The 22665-nt window shown below is 31.2% G+C and overlaps 1 protein-coding gene across 1 annotated transcript; it reads right to left on the bottom strand.

The window, feature by feature from the left end:
* Positions 1 to 393: 393 nt before the first annotated feature.
* LOC139486583 (FSD1-like protein) lies at positions 394 to 21178 on the bottom strand. The gene is made up of 4 exons (XM_071271508.1): positions 20358 to 21178; positions 6188 to 6235; positions 5016 to 5063; positions 394 to 424 (listed from the first exon to the last, which is right to left on the bottom strand). The coding sequence occupies exons 1-4, from the start codon at positions 20849 to 20851 to the stop codon at positions 403 to 405; spliced, it is 612 nt and encodes a 203-aa protein (XP_071127609.1). The 5' UTR covers positions 20852 to 21178; the 3' UTR covers positions 394 to 402.
* Positions 21179 to 22665: the final 1487 nt, after the last annotated feature.

The raw sequence follows: 22665 nt of genomic DNA, 5'->3' as shown, positions 1-22665 counted from the left end.
TTTGGAACAGTATTCCTGTAGAAATCAAAATGATAGAAACGATAGAACAGTTCAAACAAAGTTATTATAATTTCTTGTATCTAAACTAAAAATGTAATTATCAGATGAAGTTTGACTACGGTCTTGTATATCTGAAACTAACAAAATATGTTCATGAACCATTTCTGTATGTTTTTCGCCATTTGTTTTTGAATTTAAAGTTGTATGTATGTCAACGTATATATTATATTATTGTAAAATTTTGAGTTATTCAGAGGGCATCGGGGGATATTAGTAATGATCTTTCTGAGTTTACCCTCTTTAGATAAAGTATTTATTATTATTATGTTATATCACATTTCTGTATCAAGTCAATATGACTTTTTCAGTATATTTTTCGTTAATAAATTTAAATAGAAGTACTTACTCAGAAGTTATTTCTGTCCTGAAATGTACACAATTTAGAGTTAAAATTATATTTGTAAATCAAAACACATATCAAAGAACCTAAGACAAAACAATAAATAATAGACACACATATGTTTGTTTTGTAAAAGTATGGTCTATTGCTATTTATACACACCGATGTGATCATACCATTTATAGTTTACTTAAGGGACGACATCAAAAGATCGATTTAGGATAAACTCCCCATGTTGTTGATGTTTCTGTTATAATGATGGAGACAAAATCTCCTTGTTGTTCAATGTTTCTGCTATAATGATGGAGACATAATCCCCATGTTGTTCAATGTTTCTGTTATAATGATGGAGACATAATCCCCATGTTGTTCAATGTTTCTGTTATAATGATGGAGACATAATCCCCATGTTGTTCAATGTTTCTATTATAATGATGGAGACAAAATCCCCATGTTGTTCAATGTTTCTATTATAATGATGGAGACAAAATCTCCATGTTGTTCAATGTTTCTGTTATAATGATGGAGACATAATCCCCATGTTGTTCAATGTTTCTGTTATAATGATGGAGACAAAATCCCCATGTTGTTCAATGTTTCTGTTATAATGATGGAGACAAAATCACCATGTTGTTCAATGTTTCTGTTATAATGATTGAGACAAAATCCCCATGTTGTTCAATGTTTCTGTTATAATGATGGAGACAAAATCCCCACGTTGTTCAATGTTTCTGTTATAATGATGGAGACAAAATCCCCATGCTGGTCAATGTTTCTGTTGTAATGATGGAGACAAACTCCCCATGTTGTTCCATGTTTCCGTTATAATGATGGAGACAAAATCCCCATGTTGTTCAATATTTCTGTTGTAATGATGGAGACAAACTCCCCATGTTGTTCCATGTTTCCGTTATAATTATGGAGACAAAATCCCCATGTTGTTCAATGTTTCTGTTATAATGATGAAGACAAAGTCCCCAAGTTGTTCCATGTTTCTGTTATAATGATGGAGACAAAGTCCCCATGTTGTTCCATGTTTCCGTTATAATGATGGAGACAAAATCCCAATGTTGTTCAATGTTTCTGTTATAATGATGGAGAAAAAATCCCCATGTTGTTCATTGTTTCTGTTATAATGATGGAGACAAAGTCCCCATGTGGTTCCATGTTTCTGTTATAATGATTGAGACAAACTCCCCATGTCGTTCAATGTTTCTGTTATAATGATGGAGACAAAATCTCCATGTTGTTCAATGTTTCCGTTATAATGATGGAGAGAAGATACCCATGTTGTTCAATGTTTCTGTTATAATGATGGAGACAAAATCCCCATGTTGTTCAATGTTTCTGTTATAATGATGGAGACAAAATCTCCATGTTGTTCAATGATTTTAAGATGGAGACAAAATCCCCATGTTGTTAAATGTTTCCGTTATAATGATGGAGACTTAATCCCCATTTTGTTCAATGTTTCTGTTATAATGGTGGAGACAAAATCCCCATGTTGTTCAATGTTTCCGTTGTAATCATGGAGACAAAATCCCCATGTTGTTCAATGTTTCTGTTATAATGATGAAGACAAAATCTCTATGTTGCTAAATGTTTCCGTTATAATGATGGAGACAAAATGCCCATGTTGTTCAATGTTTCTGTTATAATGATTGAGACAAAATCCTCATGTTGTTCAATGTTTTCGTTATAATGATGGAGACAAAATCCCCATGTTGTTCAATGTTTCTGTTATAATGATTGAAACAAAATCCCCAATGTTGTTCAATGTTTCTGTTATAATGATGGAAACAAAATCCCCATGTTGTTCAATGATTCTGTTAAAATGATGGAGACAAAATCCCCATGTTGTTCAATGTTTCTGTTATAATGATGGAGACAAAATCCCCATGGTGTTCAATGTTTCTGTTATAATGATGGAGACAAGATATCCATGTTATTCAATGTTTCTGTTATAATGATGGAGACAAAATCTCCTTGTTGTTCAATGATTCTGTTATAATGATGGAGACAAAATATCCATGTTATTCAATGTTTCTGTTATAATGATGGAGACAAAATCCCCATGTTGTTCAATGTTTGTGTTATAATGATGGAGACAAAATATCCATGTTATTCAATGTTTCTGTTATAATGATGGAGACAAAATCACCATGTTGTTCAATGTTTCTGTAATAATGATGGAGAAAAAATCCCCATGTTGTTCAATGTTTCTGTTATAATGATGGGGACAAAATATCCATGTTATTCAATGTTTCTGTTATAATGATGGAGACAAAATCACCATGTGGTTCAATGTTTCTGTTATAATGATGGAGACATAATCCCCAAGTTGTTCAATGTTTCTGTTATAATGATGGAGACAAAATCACCATGGTGTTCAATGTTTCTGTTCTAATGATGGAGACAAAATCCCCATGTTGTTCAATGTTTCTGTTATAATGATGGAGACAAAATCCCCATGTTGTCCAATGTTTCTGTTATAATGATGGAGACATAATCACCATGCTGCTCAATGTTTCCGTTATAATGATGGAAACAAAATCCCAATGTTGTTCAATGTTTCTGTTATAATGATGGAGACGAAATCCCCATGTTGTTCAATATTTCTGTTATAATGATGGAGACAAAATCCCCATGTTGTTCAATGTTTATGTCATAATGATGGAGACAAAATCCCAATGTTGTTCAATACTGCTGTTGTAATGATAGAGACAAAATCCCCATATTGTTCAATGTTTCCGTTATAATGATGGAGACAAAATCCCCATGTTGTTCAATGTTTTTGTTATAATGATGGAGACAACATTCCCATGTTGTTCAATGTTTCTGTTATATTGATGGAGACAAAATCCCCATGTTGTTCAATATTTCTGTTATAATGATTGAGACACAATCCCCATGTTGTTCAATGTTTCTGTTTTAATGATGGAGATAAAATCCCCATGTTATTCAATGTTTCTGTTATAATGATGGAGACAAAATCCCCATCTTGTTCAATGTTTCTGTTTTAATGATGGAGACAAAATCCCCATGTTATTCAATGTTTCTGTTATAATGATGGAGACAAAATGACCATGTTGTTCAATGTTTCTGTCTTATGCATTTACACGTTTACATTGATATGCGTGTACTTATGTAACATAATCCAAATTAAAGCAAACCAATCGGACAGGACAAAAGAAATGGTCAACATGAATATATTGGGTTAGGATAATTAAAACGGAAATACATCGATATCATTAATCAACAGCCATCTAGATCCCAATCATAGGTCTTTCAATGATCGTAGCCCCATTCTCGGAATTTCATTAAGAAGACAAATTGAAGTGACAAACCAGGTCAAAACATTACTTCGAGTATAGAGAGTTGACGTGGTATGCTTCTTCTGATATACATGTAATACCCTCAATTTATACCCAGTAAAGTATGTTACTATAGTTCAAATTGCTTTTGAGACATCAATGCTCCTATACAGAGATCTAAAACTGCGATAACATGGCACATATATGGACAATTGAGACAAAAACAAATCGGGATCGTTAAACATATATAATTTAAAACACTCTCTCAATGTTTTTGTGTTAGGAACATCGAATCGCCACCTCCTCTTTTCACACTAATAATGACATTTAGATGGGACGAGCGTGGCATATAAATTGCGACAGACAAGTATCGATATTTAAATCAATCAGCTGTAATTAGTCCAGAGGTAGAGAAAAGAGGATATGAATAAATTAATAGATTTTAATATAATGCAACCACTGACAAAGTCACTGTATGAGGACATGTATTTTTTATGTCTTACATATTTGAGGTTCACTATTAACATAAAGAGGGCTTAACATATTTTAAAATGATGTCTGCTATTATCACAATGTTTTTTTTTGTTCCAAAAGTTAAAAAAAATTTCTACTGCTCTACATTGTTGAATTAACTATTGTGTCCTCTTTATCATGGTGGTATATTTGTTTACTCAGGAACAGTCTCTTATATGTACTGATCAAAGTTATAAGTTATTATAAAATGTGCGCTTGTCTCTTCAAGTGGCGTCTCCCATGTTAGAGTTTGTGGTTATTTGATAAATATTGTATGTTCGTTGGAGTTTACGAATTAGAACTTATTAGTAAAAACATAAGAGTAGAATACATATTCCCGAATATATCCTATCACTTAAAATAGGTAAAGGTCAGAGTCTGACGATAAATATCTAATTAAGAATGAGAAGTGGAAATGATTTTTATCATCAATACTCAAAGATATAATATTTGGATCTATGACTGATAAAGGGTCTAAAATAAAATATGCCATGTTGTTATCTATATATATACTATACGCGCGTTTTCATAATATCATTCAGGAAAGTCGAATCAATGTGTATTGTATTAACAATAAAGGTTAAAAATTGATAGACACAGATCTGTTTCAATAATTGTATTATAACATCTTTAACATAAAATGAAATTGTATTGAAAGGGAAAAACTTGTTTTGTGCTTTACATATCTATGTTTTTCAAATTTGCATATCTGATTTCATAATGAACTGTGCACTTGTACTTAGTCTTTTGTACTCTTCCGAAAGAGAACTACATAACATCACACTTACTTGCAATAACTGCATCTGTATCTGTATTGTTTGGCTGTTCTTGTAACTCTATAAAAGACATCATATTTAGATATTCTCAAGGGAGATGTCTAACTTTCATAGAACTTGATTTTATATAAATATTCGAACGCAATTATTATTTGAATACTCACCTTTCATTTTGCTCAGAGATTTTAATATCATATCAAAAAGTAAAATCACAAAAATACTGAACTCAGAGGAAAATTTAATCGGAAAGTCCATAATCACATAGCAAAATCAAATGATAAAACACATACAAAACGACTGGACAAGAACTATCATTTTCCTGACTTGGTACGGGCATTTTCAAATGTAGAAAACGGTTGATTGAACCTGGTTTTATAGCGCTAAACCCTGTACCAAAATTATGCGCCCTAATTAGTCAATCTTTCAAAAGTGTCATTTTATGTCTTTGATCTCTTTTCTGGACAATTTTTTATCATGAAAACTTTAAGGTATGATATTTTGGAAGCTAAACTAAACGAATTACGTATATTAACCTTGTTTATATATGTCGTGCCACGCTTTAGTCGTATCTATCAAAAGTAAACAATATGTATATTCTAAAACCAACGTCGCTAACATTAGTCGATTACGCACAAAAAGAGACACAATTTAAAGCAATTTATGGTACTGCTAATCACTGATTAGTTTTTAGGGTTTGCTATATAATAATAACATGTCTACAAGAGAAAGAACCATTATTTAACATATGACAACTTAGTATTACCTTAGCCGTATTTGGCAAAACTTTTTGGAATTTCGGGTCCTCAATGCTCTTTAACTTTCTACTTGTTTGGCTTTATAACTATGTTGATTTGAGCGTCGCTGATGAGTCTTATGTAGACGAAAAGCGCGTCTGGCGTATTGAATTATAATCATGGTATTTTTTATAACCAATTAGTATACGTGCGTATTGTTAATATCATACTCATCGTTTCCTTTGAAATCAAGACCAATTGAACAAAGGATAAGTATAGAGTTCACGAACAGTACAACGCAATTTTATATGTAAATATAACTTACAATGACAAACCTAGGTATTTTGATTATTTGTATTAGTGTAGCCAAAGTCAAATCCACAGAAGAGATGAACACGAAGACGGGAATAATAGAAACAACTTTGTTAAATGTCTATTATAAATACAAACCTGACGTTCTCCTTAGGTTTTGGGTTTTCTTCTTTTTTGACAGTTTCTCTGCGTAAAAAAAATGATCTTATTAACAATTTCATTCACATCTTATACATGTTGTATTGACGTTAAAATTGTAAATTATTATAAAAATCAAATAAAACAGTGTATTTCTAAATATAAACAAATCGAATTAGCTATGTTATGAGAATCCAAAAATATCGCAAATTAGTTTTCAAATTGCATTTAAAGTACTGCTTTTTTATTTTTTATTTTTTTTTTAATTGTTAAATAAAGTTTGAACTACCACTTTTTAATTGAAAACTGCAGGTTCAAGTATGTCTATTATTAGTTTGTACTAAAACTTCATATATATGTCTATTAATAGTTTGTACTAACACTTCATATATATATATGTCTATTATTAGTTTGTACTAACACTTTATATATATGTCTATTATTAGTTTGTACTAACACTTCATATATATATATGTTTATTATTAGTTTGTACTAGCACGTTATTTATATGTCTATTAATAGTTTGTACTAACACTTCATATATATGTCTATTATTAGTTTGTACTAACACTTCATATATATGTCTATTATTAGTTTGTACTAACATTTCATATATATGTCTATTATTAGTTTGTACTAACACTTCATTTATATGTCTATTATTAGTTTGTACTAACACTTCGTATATATGTCTATTATTAGTTTGCACTTCATATATATGTCTATTAATAGTTTGTACTAACACTTCATATATATGTCTATTATTAGTGTGTACTAACATTTCATATATATGTCTATTATTAGTGTGTACTAGCACGTCATTTATATGTCTATTAATAGTTTGTACTAACACTTCATTTATATGTCTATTATTAGTTTGTACTAACACTTCATTTATATGTCTATTATTAGTTTGTACTAACACTTCATATATATGTCTATTATTAGATTGTACTAACACTTCATATATATGTCTATTATTAATTTGTACTAACACTTCATAAATATGTCTATTATTAGTTTGTACTAACACTTCATATATATGTCTATTATTAGTTTTTACTAACACTTCGTATATATGTCTATTATTAGTTTGTACTAACACTTCATATATATGTCTATTAATAGTCTGTACTAACACTTCGTATATATGTCTATTATTAGTTTGTACTAACACTTCATTTATATGTCTATTATTAGTTTGTACTAACACTTCATATATATGTCTATTATTAGTTTGTACTAACACTTCATATATATGTCTATTATTAATTTGTACTAACACTTCATATATATGTCTATTATTAGTTTGTACTAACACTTCATATATATGTCTATTATTAGTTTGTACTAACACTTCGTATATATGTCTATTATTAGTTTGTACTAACACTTCATATATATGTCTATTAATAGTTTGTACTAACACTTCATATATATGTCTACTATTAGTTTGTACTAACATTTCATATATATGTCTATTATTAGTGTGTACTAGCACTTCATTTATATGTCTATTATTAGTTTGTACTAACACTTCATATATATGTCTATTATTAGATTGTACTAACACTTCATATATATGTCTATTATTAATTTGTACTAACACTTCATAAATATGTCTATTATTAGTTTGTACTAACACTTCATATATATGTCTACTATTAGTTTGTACTAACATTTCATATATATGTCTATTATTAGTGTGTACTAGCACGTCATTTATATGTCTATTAATAGTTTGTACTAACACTTCATTTATATGTCTATTATTAGTTTGTACTAACACTTCATTTATACGTCTATTATTAGTTTGTACTAACACTTCATATATATGTCTATTATTAGTTTGTACTAACACTTCATATATATGTCTATTATTAATTTGTACTAACACTTCATAAATATGTCTATTATTAGTTTGTAATTACACTTCATATATATGTCTATTATTAGTTTGTACTAACACTTCGTATATATGTCTATTATTAGTTTGTACTAACACTTCATATATATGTCTATTAATAGTCTGTACTAACACTTCGTATATATGTCTATTATTAGTTTGTACTTCATTTATATGTCTATTATTAGTTTGTACTAACACTTCATATATATGTCTATTATTAGTTTGTACTAACACTTCATATATATGTCTATTATTAAAGACCGTTTAGTTTTTCTTTGGTTCCTGACTTCTTGGCGAGAATCCCAAAGTCTTTTGATAAAACTTCAACTAGAAATGCCAATGATTCAATGAAACTTAAACACCTAATACAGTCTATACCATGTATACGGAATAAAATTATGTATAGGTCTTAGTCATAATAATTTAAAAAAAACAGTTTTGAGATGTCTATATTACCGTACAACAGGATTCAGCAGGACCCTAAAACAACCTTTTATAAATTGGAGTTACAGTTTCCTATGAATTCATTTAACAGCAAAACTTTTTTGCTACAAGTCATTCATTTTTTCTTAAATTTGTTATATCATTAATCAAATTATAACTTCATTTTTGGACTATAACTTAATTTGCTGGTCAATTGTGAGTAATTGTAATGACAATATTAACAAAAACCAAAATGTATTCAACGTATTTGACATGTTGTCTTTAAGATAAAAAAATCATTATTATAGTATAACGACGTCTTCTTTGCTTTAGTAGCTATCGTTGATCCTACTAGAAATTTACTACAAATTCAGAGGTCCGTGTATATCTGCGTCCATTCGTTTTTCGTTTTGAAATATCAAAAACAAAAAACAAAAAGCGTTTTCATTTTTCGTTTTTTATTTCTTAAAAACCAAAATGAAAAACGAAAGTGTTTTCATTTTTCGTTTTGATTTCTTAAAAACCAAAATGAAAAACAAGAGTGTTTTGGTTTTTCGTTTTTGATTTCACAAAACAAAAAACGAAAAACAAAAGTATTTTCATTTTTCATTTTTGATTGCACAAAAACAAAAAAACAAAAACGAAAAACTAAAGTGTGTTCAATTTATCTTCCCCACACCGTCTTTAATTGTCATTCAAAAAAATGACAATGTTGTCATTTGTCATTCATTTAAAGGTGCTTCACACAATGAAATTATAACAATGTTGTCGATTTTTGTTACATACCAAAAGGGTGAACATAAAGTTTTGTATATAATTTTAATTATTTCTCGATTTAAAATGTAAAATGTTTTCTTTTCTTGATGTACAGTCATTGATAGTAAATGTTGCTAATGCAAACACTCCGGTATTCATTTAACATAATGTAGACAAAATAGACCGTATGACTTCTGAATTGAACTACGGTGATAAAGTAATCAAAGACTTTCAAATTACCTTGTTTATATCTTTGATAAAGAATAAATTATTATATTTAAATATTAAACGAATCACAAATTTAAATATAATACAATATAATATTATATAAAGGTGGTACAAATAAATAGATTGATGACAAATGATAAGGCTTTTTTCCAACTGATCAAGCGAAATCAATCCAGTATAAAGAGCAATGGTCCTGAAATTCTGATAGATGGCGATAAAACAGCAAAAACGCCTTCAAATCAAAGAGAAACTTTCGCAGACTACTTCAAAAATCTAGCCACTCCACAAGAAAATCGAAATTTCAAGGACGAATTACTTTCTAACAGCACAAATAGATGCAAAAAGAGGTCTCCAAAAATAGTACCAAAAGGAAAATACTAGTAAACCAACAAGTAATATTAAATGCTATTCAAAAACTTAAAAATGGAAAGTCGCCAGATGAATATGGTATAACATATCAAATATGCAGGGAATGAAATAACCCATTTATACCAAAACATTTTCAACCAGATATTTAAGGAAGGAAAAGTTGCAACCAGCTTTAAAACAGGCATAATAACGCCAGTTCCAAAAAAGGGGAAAGATTTAACTCAAGCTACAAATTACAGAGGCATAACAGTTACATCTGCTCATGGGAAAGTATACGAGTACGTGCTGATCGAAAAGACAGGTTTAAAGAATATCAATCAATCAAACCTACAAATCGGCTTTACTGAAAGACTCTCACCTACTATGGCGGCACTGATATTATCAGAAGTATACTCAGAAATCAATGGAAAAGATTTATTATTCATAACAACATTAAACAGTCAAAAAGCATTTGATGTAGTCAATCATCAAATCTTGCTAGACAAACTCTACTATCTAGGAGTAGATATTGAGTATTGGGATGTTATTGAGGATATGTACAATGGTGAAATGGCAAGGAGACACAAGTCTCGCGTTTAGTATTGATCAGGGAGTAAGACAGGGTGGAATCCTATCTTCACATCTATACAAACAATACATCAATGAATTACTCTCTGAACTAGAAACTTATAACATGGGCATATCTATAGGGAATACTTATGCAGGATGTCCTAGCTGTGCAGATGATATTGTACTTCTCTCAAACGACCAAAATGAAATGCAAGAAATGCTCAACACGGTGTATGATTACTCAAGCGACCATAGATTCTTAATCCATCCAGTAAAAAGCAATACAATAGTTAAAAGTGTAAACAAAAGAACTAGTGAAAGAATACAACAATCAACAGAAAATTTTACTTTAGGCGATAACATTATGAAATTTAAATCAGAAACAACACATCTAGGTCTTAAAAGAACAACATCTGAGGAAACTAAAATTAATATCAATGACAGGATATCACTAGCACGAAGAACTCTGTACTCTCTGATCAAGACTGGCGTTCATGGTACAAATGGACTCAACCCAAGAACTTCATGCAAGATTTACCAAGTATACGTCATTCCACGTCTTCTATATGGCTTATAAACTTTAAATCTCCATAACAAGGACACAGTAGCACTATGCAGTTTTCATCTTAGCACTCTGAAGCATATCCAATCACTTCCAAATAGAACAGCTACATCAGCAGTCTACTTGCTTCTTGGAGCGCTGCCAATAACTGCTGAGCTCCACAAAAGACAGTTGAGTCTGTTACACTCAATAGCAATGAGTCACAATAACTCAATACGTGAAATTGCATCGAGGCAACATACAGCAGGTCGACCAAATAGCTTCTTCAAAAGAATAAATGACACACTGGATATGTATCAACTCCCATCATTCAACGAAATAATGAATCAACATTACAACAAGCTTGACTGGAAAAACATCGTACGAACAGCTATTTCATCTCACTGGACAGTCAAACTAAAAGCAGATTGTGAAGAAAAATCAACACTCAACTTGCTATCAAAAAGAAACCTGAATATTGTACAAACTCACAACGTATGGGATGCAATATCGAGCTCCGTCAACGATGTTAGAAAAGCAGCGACAAAAGTACGCATGTTATCTGGAACATACATGCTTCAAACCTTAAAAGCAAAATTCAATCAAGCAGAGATAGATCCTACCTGCCCAATATGTAAGATTGAAGCTGAAGATCTTCCACCTTCTAACAAGTTGCCCAGCGTATAGACACATTCGAAAATCGCACTTTCAACAGATAAAAGAATATATTGTTAGCAAAATTGGAAGTAGTGTATGGACAATCAATTTCAATAGCAAATTGGCTATCACGGAATTATTGATAGACTGTCAAAGCTTTGTTGAAAGGAATATTCTCCCGAATGACAAACTGATATTAAGAACAATAGAAATGAAATCAAGGGACTACTGCCACCTAATCCACATGAAAAGAATGAACATTACTAATGCCTAGCTAGTGCGTGGAGTTAGGGGTATATCTCTGTGTAAGGTCATGCCAGTGTCATTTCAAAACACTTAAAAGTAATACGCCATACGAACATTATTAAACTAATCAAAATAATACTTCTATAACATCAAAGTCATGATTTCAGTTTATATAAATTTTCATCTTATCAGGAAACTTAGATACTTTATTCTTACACTAAAAGTACATGACAATTATACTATATCTTGGCAGTTTAAATTAACCTTAAGCATAATCAAATAATGTAACTCAACATCCAAATTAGTCATGCTTATGTTTTATATTGCATTGAAAAGCACCTGTTTAAATTTATGAGTCTGCGAACATGTAATTTATTTAGTATATCTCTTGCAAATTTAATACTACATTACTTTAAAAGTCCCTATATTAATGCTTATATATAAATTCACGACTTTTATGGTGGAGGATGCTGTTCATTCATATTTTACAGAGGATTTATTGTGTGTTTTAATGTACATATACTGTTAACATTTATTGGTCTCATCCGAGTGCTCCTAAACAGGAGGGAATTACGAAAGAAGAAGAAGAAGATGACAACACCACACTAACAATGGAGGTAACTATTTTTAAAACTGACACGAAAACTAGCCCGGTCGTTAAAGTATACATGCACAGTGGTTGTGAGATCAATACTACTTAATCGAAGATAATGTCGACGGATGCAAAAGTCTTTAACAATCTGAACAATATGGGCGGGTGAACTTTACCTTTAAGTTTAGAAAGGTGGATCAAAGATTATTAGAATTGATTACCAAGGTCAATCTGCCAGTATTTTACGAACATCGAGGACGATAATGTATTTTGCTGGATCAATTGATTAAAAAACAAATTTCTGCAATTTCACAATTCAAACCGGGATATTAAAAAATGGAAAACAACACGTATAATATTTTACTGCGTCCGAAGCGCTTTTCTGGATTTACCTTCATCAGGAACGCTCAAAGCCAAACATTTGAAATCCGAAGATGTATAAGTACCGAAAATTGTTGAAGAGCTCTTATACGTCAAAACTACCTGAAATTAAAGCACTCAATTATTTTGCCATTTGGAGCCTATTCGGTATTAGTTTTGCTTATTTGTGAAGACTATAAGGTGATATTAACTAGAGGCCGTTCATAGGGGATATTGGAATTGAGAATAGTGGACAAAAATATAAATGATAGAGACAATGGACCAAGAAATAAATAAAATAGCTAGAATAATGGTGTTAAAATGTGATGTAGTTTGTCTCTGGGAGATTGTTATTGGTTATTATACGGTTTCTATTTATTTCTATGTCTATTACTTAAGAAGCGTGCTTTCATTACTTGCCAACATATTACTTATTTTGCAAACTACGATAGATTTCGGGTAATTGTTCTGCATAAAACCACATTGGAGTCCCTGCATTTTTTTTTCTCAAGTGGACCTCGGTTACCCAACCTATCCCATCATTACATAACAGTTAATAAACAAATTTCTACGGCAATACTTTTGTCTGCACAATGTGTAAAGGGGAGCTGGGAAGCTAGATAAAAAAACCAAGGTTGCTGTTTGGCTTATTTTTTCAAAGATAGGTCCAAAGTTGGGGTCGAACACCCAATCCCATCCTTACCATAAATGTAATAAACATTGTCCCCACTAAGTGCAAAGGGAATCTGGGTAGCTGAAGGATACAGTAGAAAAAATCCAGGGTGTTGTTCTGCTTAGTTGTTTTTTCTAAAGTAGGTCTAAAGTTAAGGTTGGATACCCTACCCAACCCTTACCGGACAGTTAATAAAAAAAATCTGCGGCAATACTTTTTTCTGCACTAGGTGAGAACGTAAGTTAGAGATCTAGGGCCTACTTGATCAACATTACAAGTTAATTTATAACACGGATTAATCTTTTTTAGCTAATAAATAATGTTCTTGCCCACCATACTTCGAATACAAAAAATAAACCTGTTGTCCAATCATATTTAAGCGGAATCCACTAGTTCAGAGGTAGAATGTTTTGTAAAAACAGTTTTGTGTGGCAAAAAGTTAAAGGTTTCTTTTAATGCAGAATAATTATTATTCAGTTTCATGAACTATTTGACAGGATGCCGATAATAAGGAAAGCTATTTCACACAATAGTGCAATTTTGCCATCATTTAAAAAAAATAAAAATATTTACGATTCTATAAACACTCAAAAATGTTGACTATTTAAAACGTAAAGCGGGCAGTACGCTGTGTAATATATCGAAAGCGATTGATTTGATAATATAGTGGCTATTTATTAATTAAAACATTTGAAGTACGTTTGAGTCTTATGCAACATTTGTGTTTATATAAATATTTGAAAACTGGCTGCTTCCGACTGGCTGCTTGAGCCTGGTCTCACAAACTCCGCATTTTTATTACAGCTGATTACATTGAGTGTGTAGACAAAGGTTATATCTTTGTTGCTTGCTTGTTAGCTGCACCGTGAAGTCATTATTAGGTAAGATATACTACCCTCCTGTAGAATGATCCTAGTCCTACAGACAGATTGATTGGTTATCTGTCAAACTAATCAACTCTGAAAGGAGGGTAGTTTACCTAATCTAATAATACAAGCAAGCTAACCAAGGATGCTACCTTTGCCTACACACTCAATGCAATCGGCTGTAACTTCTTTACATAAAAGGTTGCAACACCTTGCCAAATTATGGGGTTCCAATAAACGTTTGGAAAATGAAAGTGCTTTCCCATAGGGTTTTCTGCAGAACAATTACCGGAAATCTATTATGGAAGCTTGCAAAAACAATATCAAAATCGAAATAATACTGAACAATGAAGTTGCTCACATTAAAAAAGGTTGAGACATCGAAGGCCAAATAAGTTTTCATATTTCATATTCTTGCGTGTCTTATTTTAATCAGACGGTCATTACAAAGAAATTTAATATTAAGACAAAAACTAATGTAGAGTTTCATTGGTGATATTAACACTACGATACAAATAAAGGATTCTCAAATGATATGACTTTACTTGAAGTAAAATGATCAATCCATCAATCAATCAATTGATCAATCAATAAAATTGAGAATGGAAATAAAAAATGTGTAAAAGAGACAACAGCCAGATGCAGGCTTCAGCTGGTCTCTAAATCAAAATATATACTAGTTATGTGCAAATGGACCTCACACTTAACTTAGATAAAACACATAAAAAACTAACAAAGACCGGATTCTCCTGACTTGGGACAGGCGCAAAAATGCGGCAAGGTTAAACATGCTTTGTGAGATCTCAACCCTCCAACTATTCAACTAAAGCCAGCTAATGTAAAATAAACAAACACACACAAATATGTACAGAAAAACTCAGTTTAAAAGAAATCCGAATCCGATGTCAGAAAAGTAAACAAAAGAAACTACGCAAAAAAAATATGATTCATCAATTGACAAAGAAATACTAGCAGTAACTGACATGCCAGTCCCAGACCCCAATTAAACATATCGAAATGACATATAGATATAATAAGATGTGGTATGAGTGCCAATGAGACAACTCTCCATCCAAGTCACAGTTTGTTAAAGTAAACTATTATAGGTCAAAGTACCCTCTTCAACACGAATCCTTGGCTCACACCGAATAGCAAGTTATAAAGATCCCAAAAAATGACTAGTGTAAAACCATTCAAACGTGAAGATCAACGGTCTAAACTATGTAAAAAACGAGAAACGAGAACCACATCAACAAACGACAACTACAGTTTTTGTGTGTGATTATTTGATCACTAGACCAAATATTTCATGATTTTTTATTATCTAGGACTGTATTTTGATTAATGATTGATTACCAAGTTTAATAAAAACCTAGTGTATGCATAGCAAACATATTAACTTCAGCTTGAAAGACGTTTATTTGTTTTTGCCTCGGCCAAATTGATAAGAATAAAATCCTAAGATTAAACGCGTTCGTTCAATAATCTTATTAAAATTCATATCTATATAAATGTTCTCATACACGTAAGTATAACGAAATCAGAGATATACCTTTTTATTAGATTAGTTCGTCTAATTTACAAATGTAGTATTTTTATCTGAAGTAAATTTACTAACTTCTTTAAAAAAGAATTTGAATAAGAATATGTCCGTAGTACATACATGACCCACTCGCACTATTATTTTCCATGTCTAGTGGACCGTGAAATAGAGGATCAGAACTCTATATTTGGCTTTAAAATTAAAAAGATCATATGATAGAGAATATGTGTACTGAGTTTTCCTACTCAAATCCAATCCATTAGAAAAATCGAGTTATTACAGAAGAGTGTCCACCATGCACTTGCACTGTACTATTATTAATATAGTAAAATAGAATGATATACAAATGGATGAAAATCATATGTACAATATGTAGTAACTGTAATATACAAATATTAATATAACATATACAAACAAACCAGAATGTACTGATTTGTATCACTACAATATACTACAGGACATATGCAAGATATTACGTTGAATTTGATTCCCTGTCATTTATTCAACATACACCCAATAACTTGTCTCAGAAAGAAAATTTTATCTGTATATCGACCTCACTTTCAGGTATAGAGATGTGATATTTTTTTCTGAAACAAGTGCTTGTGACAATCAAAAGAACTTGCAGTCATTCGATGTTCAGTACTTCAGTACTTTGATTGTTTGAAAACGATGTATAAATACCCTGCCACATTCGGTATGTGTTTTTGTTAGATGTTTTTTTCATCTGTTTTGTATCGATCTCATGCGTTAAGCCCTTTTCCGATGATTTGTATAGTTTGTTCTTATGCTGTGCTGTAACAAACTGTTTCAGGTTCAGGGGAGGATTGAGCGCTCACAAACATGTAAAACTCCGCAATATATTGCATGTGCCTGTTCCAACCCAGGAGCATGTAGTTCAGTGGTTGTCGTTTGTTGATGTCTTCATATTTGTTTTTCGTAATTTAAGTTGTTTTAAAATAGGCCGTTATTTTTCTCAATTGAACTGTTTCACATTTTTTATTCCACGGACTATTGTAGCCGACAATACCGTATGTTTTTTCTCATTGTTGAAGGTTATATGGTTGCTTGTATATAACTGCTTACATCCACTACATTTGAACTGTGTGGAATAGTTGACTCATTTGCAATAATACCATATCTCCTTATTAAAAAGATGAGGTGGGGGGGGGGGGGGGGGGTGTATTTCTTTGGAAAGTTTCAATGTTTTTCTCCCAGGTAATCCAGTTTGAATAGAATATTTTGACATTTTGCTGTGCTCTTGGATTTGAATTAAGAGCCAACCAGAGCTCACGGCCTGTTGATGGGTAGTTGATGACTATGGTAAGCTCTGGATGTCTTTTTGAGTATTACATACATGTACGGTGATTTGGTGATGTCTTCATGTCATGCATTGTCCCATTACTTTATATAGACAGCTTATCAGTCAACCTGATCTATCAAAGTAGTTCTCCTAGCCTTTTGTATAGTCAGACGAGAAGCAAGATATAAGCTAACTTAGCTTGGTGTATACATGTATATTTAATATACTCATATAAATATAAAAACGAAGATGTGGTATGATTGTCAATGAGACAACTCTCCACAAGAGACCAAAATAACACAGAAATTAACAACTATAAGTCACCGTACGGCCTTCAACAATAAGCAAAGCCCATACCACATAGTAAGCTATAAAAGGGCCCGAAATAACAATGCAAAACAATTCAAACAAGAAAACTAACGGCCTAATTTATATACAAAAATTTAATGAAAAACAAAAATTTAACACATAAACAAACGACAACCACTGAATAACGGGCTCTTGACTTGGGACAGGCACATACATTTGGAATGTGGCGGGGTTAAACATTTCAGCGGGATCCAAAATTTAAGTCAAATTGATATTTTAAAAGAACATAAAAATAAAAAAATGTAAAAAAAAATTATTTTAATAATTATTGTTGAAAATATTATTGTGTTTGTGAGTGGAAAACTGCTTGAAATTGTAGAAATATTCGAAAGTAGCTCTCTCGTTTTAGTCTGCAGCTACGTTAAAGGAACAACAATAAAGTAATCGATCTTTATGACTATGGATTCAATATTCAATGGTATACAATATCATGTTCTACTTGTCGCACACTCAATAATACTTAAGTTGGAATAGATCTACGAAGACTCAAGAACGGTCATGTGTGGTTTGGCAATTGTACATGCCTACGGCACAGATGTCCAGATATTGCTCGGAAGATGTTTTGAGAAGTTACGATGCTACCGGACATGGAAAATTAAACTGTTACAGTATATTACAGAACACAAAACTGGCTATCTTTGCTGTAAACACAAGTTCAAGCTGAAAAGGGTTACATTAAAGCTAAAAATCCCAATCCCACGGCATCAAATAATTAAAAAAAAAACATATGACCTAGGCCTTTAGCATTGGAGGGCTAAAACTAGCATTGAGCCGTATCCAGGTCCTAAAAGAAAATAAAAGATGTGGAGTAAATGTACACGGGACAAAATCGCACACAATGTATAGAAAAAATACAACTTATTAATTAACAGGGCTTTTATTCCTGTTCTTCATCTTGAAAGTAGCGGGAGGGTCTTCAACGAGGAACCGGACCATTGATACTCATTATACAAAAGTAACATGGGTTAGTGCATCGGACTACAAAAACAGAAGTTCCTGTTTCGATCCCCGTTCCGGGGAGAACATTGCCTATCCACTATTAATAAATAAGTTTAAACTAACAATAGTCACACACTTGACTATGTAGATTACATTGTTTTTTCTTCATCCTACATATGTCTTTTGATATTGCTTCTACATGTAAACACTAAAAGTCTTACACTGTATCATATATTTTGCTCCGAGACCAGAACATAATAAAATAAATAAGACAAAACTTGCGCTTTAGATTAAGAAAAGGTCCGAAAATTTTGTAAATTTTTTTCCAGTTCTTCCAGGGTCCTTGAGCCCTTCCCTCGCCAACATATAATTTGCTTTATTTGTAATAGAGGCTAGTTACGCTTCTATATTATCATCTTATATCAACCTCTCCAAACTTAATAGTTAAGATCACGCATCCTAAGTGTTTAGATTGATAAAGACTTTTGCATCCGTCGACATTTTCTTCGATTCAAATAATTTTGATCTGACAACCGCTGTTCATGTATACTTTAACGACCGGGCTAGTTTTCTTGTTAGTTTTAAAAGTAGTTACCTCCCTTGTTAGTGTGATGTTTTCATCAATTTTTTATTTGTACCATCTTTATATAATATTATATGGTAAAATTTAAATTTGTGATTCGTTTAATATTTAAATATAATAATTTATTCTTTATCAAAGATATAAACAAGGTATTTTGAAAGTCTTTGATTACTTTATCACCGTAGTTCAATTCAGAAGTCATGCGGTCTATTTTGTCTACATTATGTTGAATGAATACCGGAGTGTTTGCATTAGCAACATTTACTATCAATGACTGTACATCAAGAAAAGAAAACATTTTACATTATAAATCGAGAAATAATTAAAATTATATACAAAATTTATGTTCACCCTTTTGGTATGTAACAAAAATCGACAACATTGTTATAATTTCATTGTCTAAAGCACCTTTAAATGAATGACAAATGACAACATTGTCATTTTTTGAATGACAATTAAAAACAGTGTGGGAAAGATAGTTTGAACACACTTTCGTTTTTCGTTTTTCGTTTTTTGTTTTTGTGCAATCAAAAATGAAAAATGAAAACACTTTCATTTTTCGATTTTAGTTTTTGAAAAATCAAAAATGAAAAATGAAAATACTTTTGTTTTTCGCTTTTTGTTTTGTTAAATTAAAAACGAAAAACAAAAACACTATTGTTTTTCAATTTGGTTTTTCAGAAATCAAAAACGAAAAATGAAAACACTTTCGTTTTTCATTTTGGTTTTTAAGAAATCAAAAAAGAAAAATGAAAACGCTTTCGTTTTTTGTTTTTTGTTTTTGATATTTCAAAACGAAAAACGAATAGACGTAGATATACACGGACCTTCAGAATCATTCTTTTGCACATTTGGATATTTAATGTCCAGTAGTAGATATTGGAATGCTGATTTGTACTGAATTCCAATTTAAACTGTAAACATATATTTAGGATTCTATTAAGTCAACGCATAAATTTCATTGTTTTTTAACTCATGAAATGCTGATTATATTAATCAATGATCCGAGAACATTGACAATTTTGAATAACAGTGTATATTGACATTGCATTATCGCATATTCTATTAAATCTGGAGAACTTTGATTATCTGAGATACGAATACATAATATAATTGAAACAAAAAGCGGAAATGCCATAATTGTTCAACACTTTGCAGTCGAAAAGAGACTGCTTATATACCAAAGTTCATATGAAAAAAAAGGAAAAGACAATAAAAGTTTTCACAGCAATTTCATAGAATCAATAATTAAGAACAAACTTACCCAAATGTTAGTTCCCCAAACAGTTTTACTATTTCTCCCTCTGCTACTGTCTTTTTGGCATATCTGACTGATGGCATAATAGGAATCTTCATTTCTTCTATTTGATCGATTTGTGACTTTATTTGTTTTAGCTTTTGTAACAACTTCGTAGTATCTTTTATCCCCTGGGTGTCTTGATAAAATTTCTGCTGCTCCTTTGCCTTATCCAAAGCTGTTTTTAACTCATTGCCAACAGACTGTAATGTTTGAACATTCCTTCTATCTTTCTCCTTTACAGTATTAATAAGACCTTCGACTTTCTTATCAATCATCTCTTTCAAGTGTCTGCCTTCTTCTTTTATAGCTTGGACAACTTTGTGTACATCAGCTTGATATGTATGGGTACCTTGGTCAATATCTGTTATCTTTGACTGCAGGTTTCTCATCTTCATGTCGATTACCATTTTGACCTCATTTTTGATTCCTTCGATTGATTCCGATTTCAGCAAAATCATGTGATTTGTGTTTTTTAATTACACATATTTTGCAAATCGGCATATTACATTCCTTGCAGTAATATATAAAGTTTTCATCATGTTCTTTACAATATTGTTTAACTTCCGGGTTTATATTTGGACCACTTAGAAATGTGTGATTCTTTGTCATCTTTGTCCGTAAATGAGATATTTTACATCCATCACAAAAGAGCTGGTCACACTGTTCACAATAGTTATGCCCAGGTCCGGAAACACAAATTTCACACGTTTTAGAAGCAGCCTGGGCCATTTTGATTTTGTGTTTGCAAGTTGTTATGACAATGTTATTTAAATCCCGACCATATACGGAGATAGAATAACTTTTTTTCCGGATCATCAATGAATTTTCGTTTAATAAAAGGTAAAAGTCTTAATTATTCCTTTCATTAATCATTATTGTCATTAATGTTTTAAAAGGTTAAACTGTCATTTGTTAGAAGGATAAATGTAATCAGTTGTTACTGTTGTAAATTATCACTTCAATTCCATAATTTAATATACAAGTAACAATTAGTGGTTATCCTATATTTAATATCTTTTAATAGTAAAATGGCAATTGATATACATGATGTATTTGGAATTAGGCTACATTAGAAATAAGACGCTGGTTTTAAATTTTGACTGAAAGACAAAATTTTGCTGCTTCGTTTACTCCACATTTATTTTACTTCAAAGTAATTTTTGAATATGGTGGAATTTACAGTGTGACATAAAGGAATTGAAAGAGCAACGAATTTTTGTCGATGCCCCGATGGTACACTTGGCCAACATTTTGTCATATGTATATATATTTGGGCACCAAAGCTTTTCGCTTATGAAGTTCTTATTCCATTTAAAAAAAACGAATAAAATTATTCTTTTTATAGGAAATTTGACCGACTTCAACTGTTTCTTTGTAACCATGTACACATGAAATAGGTAAATATTTCTTGTGATAAAATAGTCAGAAGATATAAATAGTTGATTTACCTCTGCGGTCAACAACATTGAATATATTGATTTATTTAGCTACTCCACTATGTATATTTGTTAAAGGGATAATACAGTAAATACAATAACGACGATTATATTTCTATAGCATATCAGGCGATACACTAGTCAGATAGAAATAAATGTATGTAACAGGTATTATCGATGTTATACATGTTAAGATAGTACACATGGCTATGCATTCACCAAGCCTATATATCATGTAACTGTTAAATGCTAAATATGGTGATAATAGTTAACAAATTTTCATATCTAATATAAATCGATATGGAAGAGACAAACCAAAGTAAACACATAAAAAAGTGATTGAATTACATGAGTTCTTGATATTAAAAAAGTATAATATAGTTGCATAGTAAATTGACAAATGACGCGGACAAAATGACTTTCCTTAGACGATTGAAATTGACCATCATAGCAATAATTTGTTGTGATATAATTAATGAGTTACTTTATTATACTTTATTTCGCACTGCTGATGTTGAAGAGTTCACGGTAGGTATAATGTCCGGCTATTATCGTGGTTTTTCGAGTAATTCGGTTCAATTTTTTCGAGTGTAGTTCGGGCATTTTAGAGTGATAAAACACGTGGTAAGTTCAATTAACTGCTATTTCGTAATGATTATAGTTTTTTACATTACTACCCATCTCATATTGAATACTATACATGTTTTGTTCAACAAAGAAGCACAATTTCCTTGAATTTATTCACAGAAATCAGAGTTTGGTATTGTCAGGTTTTTTTTCGAGAGCAGCTGTGAACAAATGGTCTGTTTTTTTTTATCGAAAATTTGAATAAGAAA

The sequence above is a fragment of the Mytilus edulis genome, chromosome 8 (genome assembly GCF_963676685.1).
Source record: "Mytilus edulis chromosome 8, xbMytEdul2.2, whole genome shotgun sequence".
NCBI lineage: Eukaryota > Metazoa > Mollusca > Bivalvia > Mytilida > Mytilidae > Mytilus > Mytilus edulis.
Note: the sequence above shows the minus strand (reverse complement) of the source record. Positions and strands in the feature narration are given on the sequence as shown.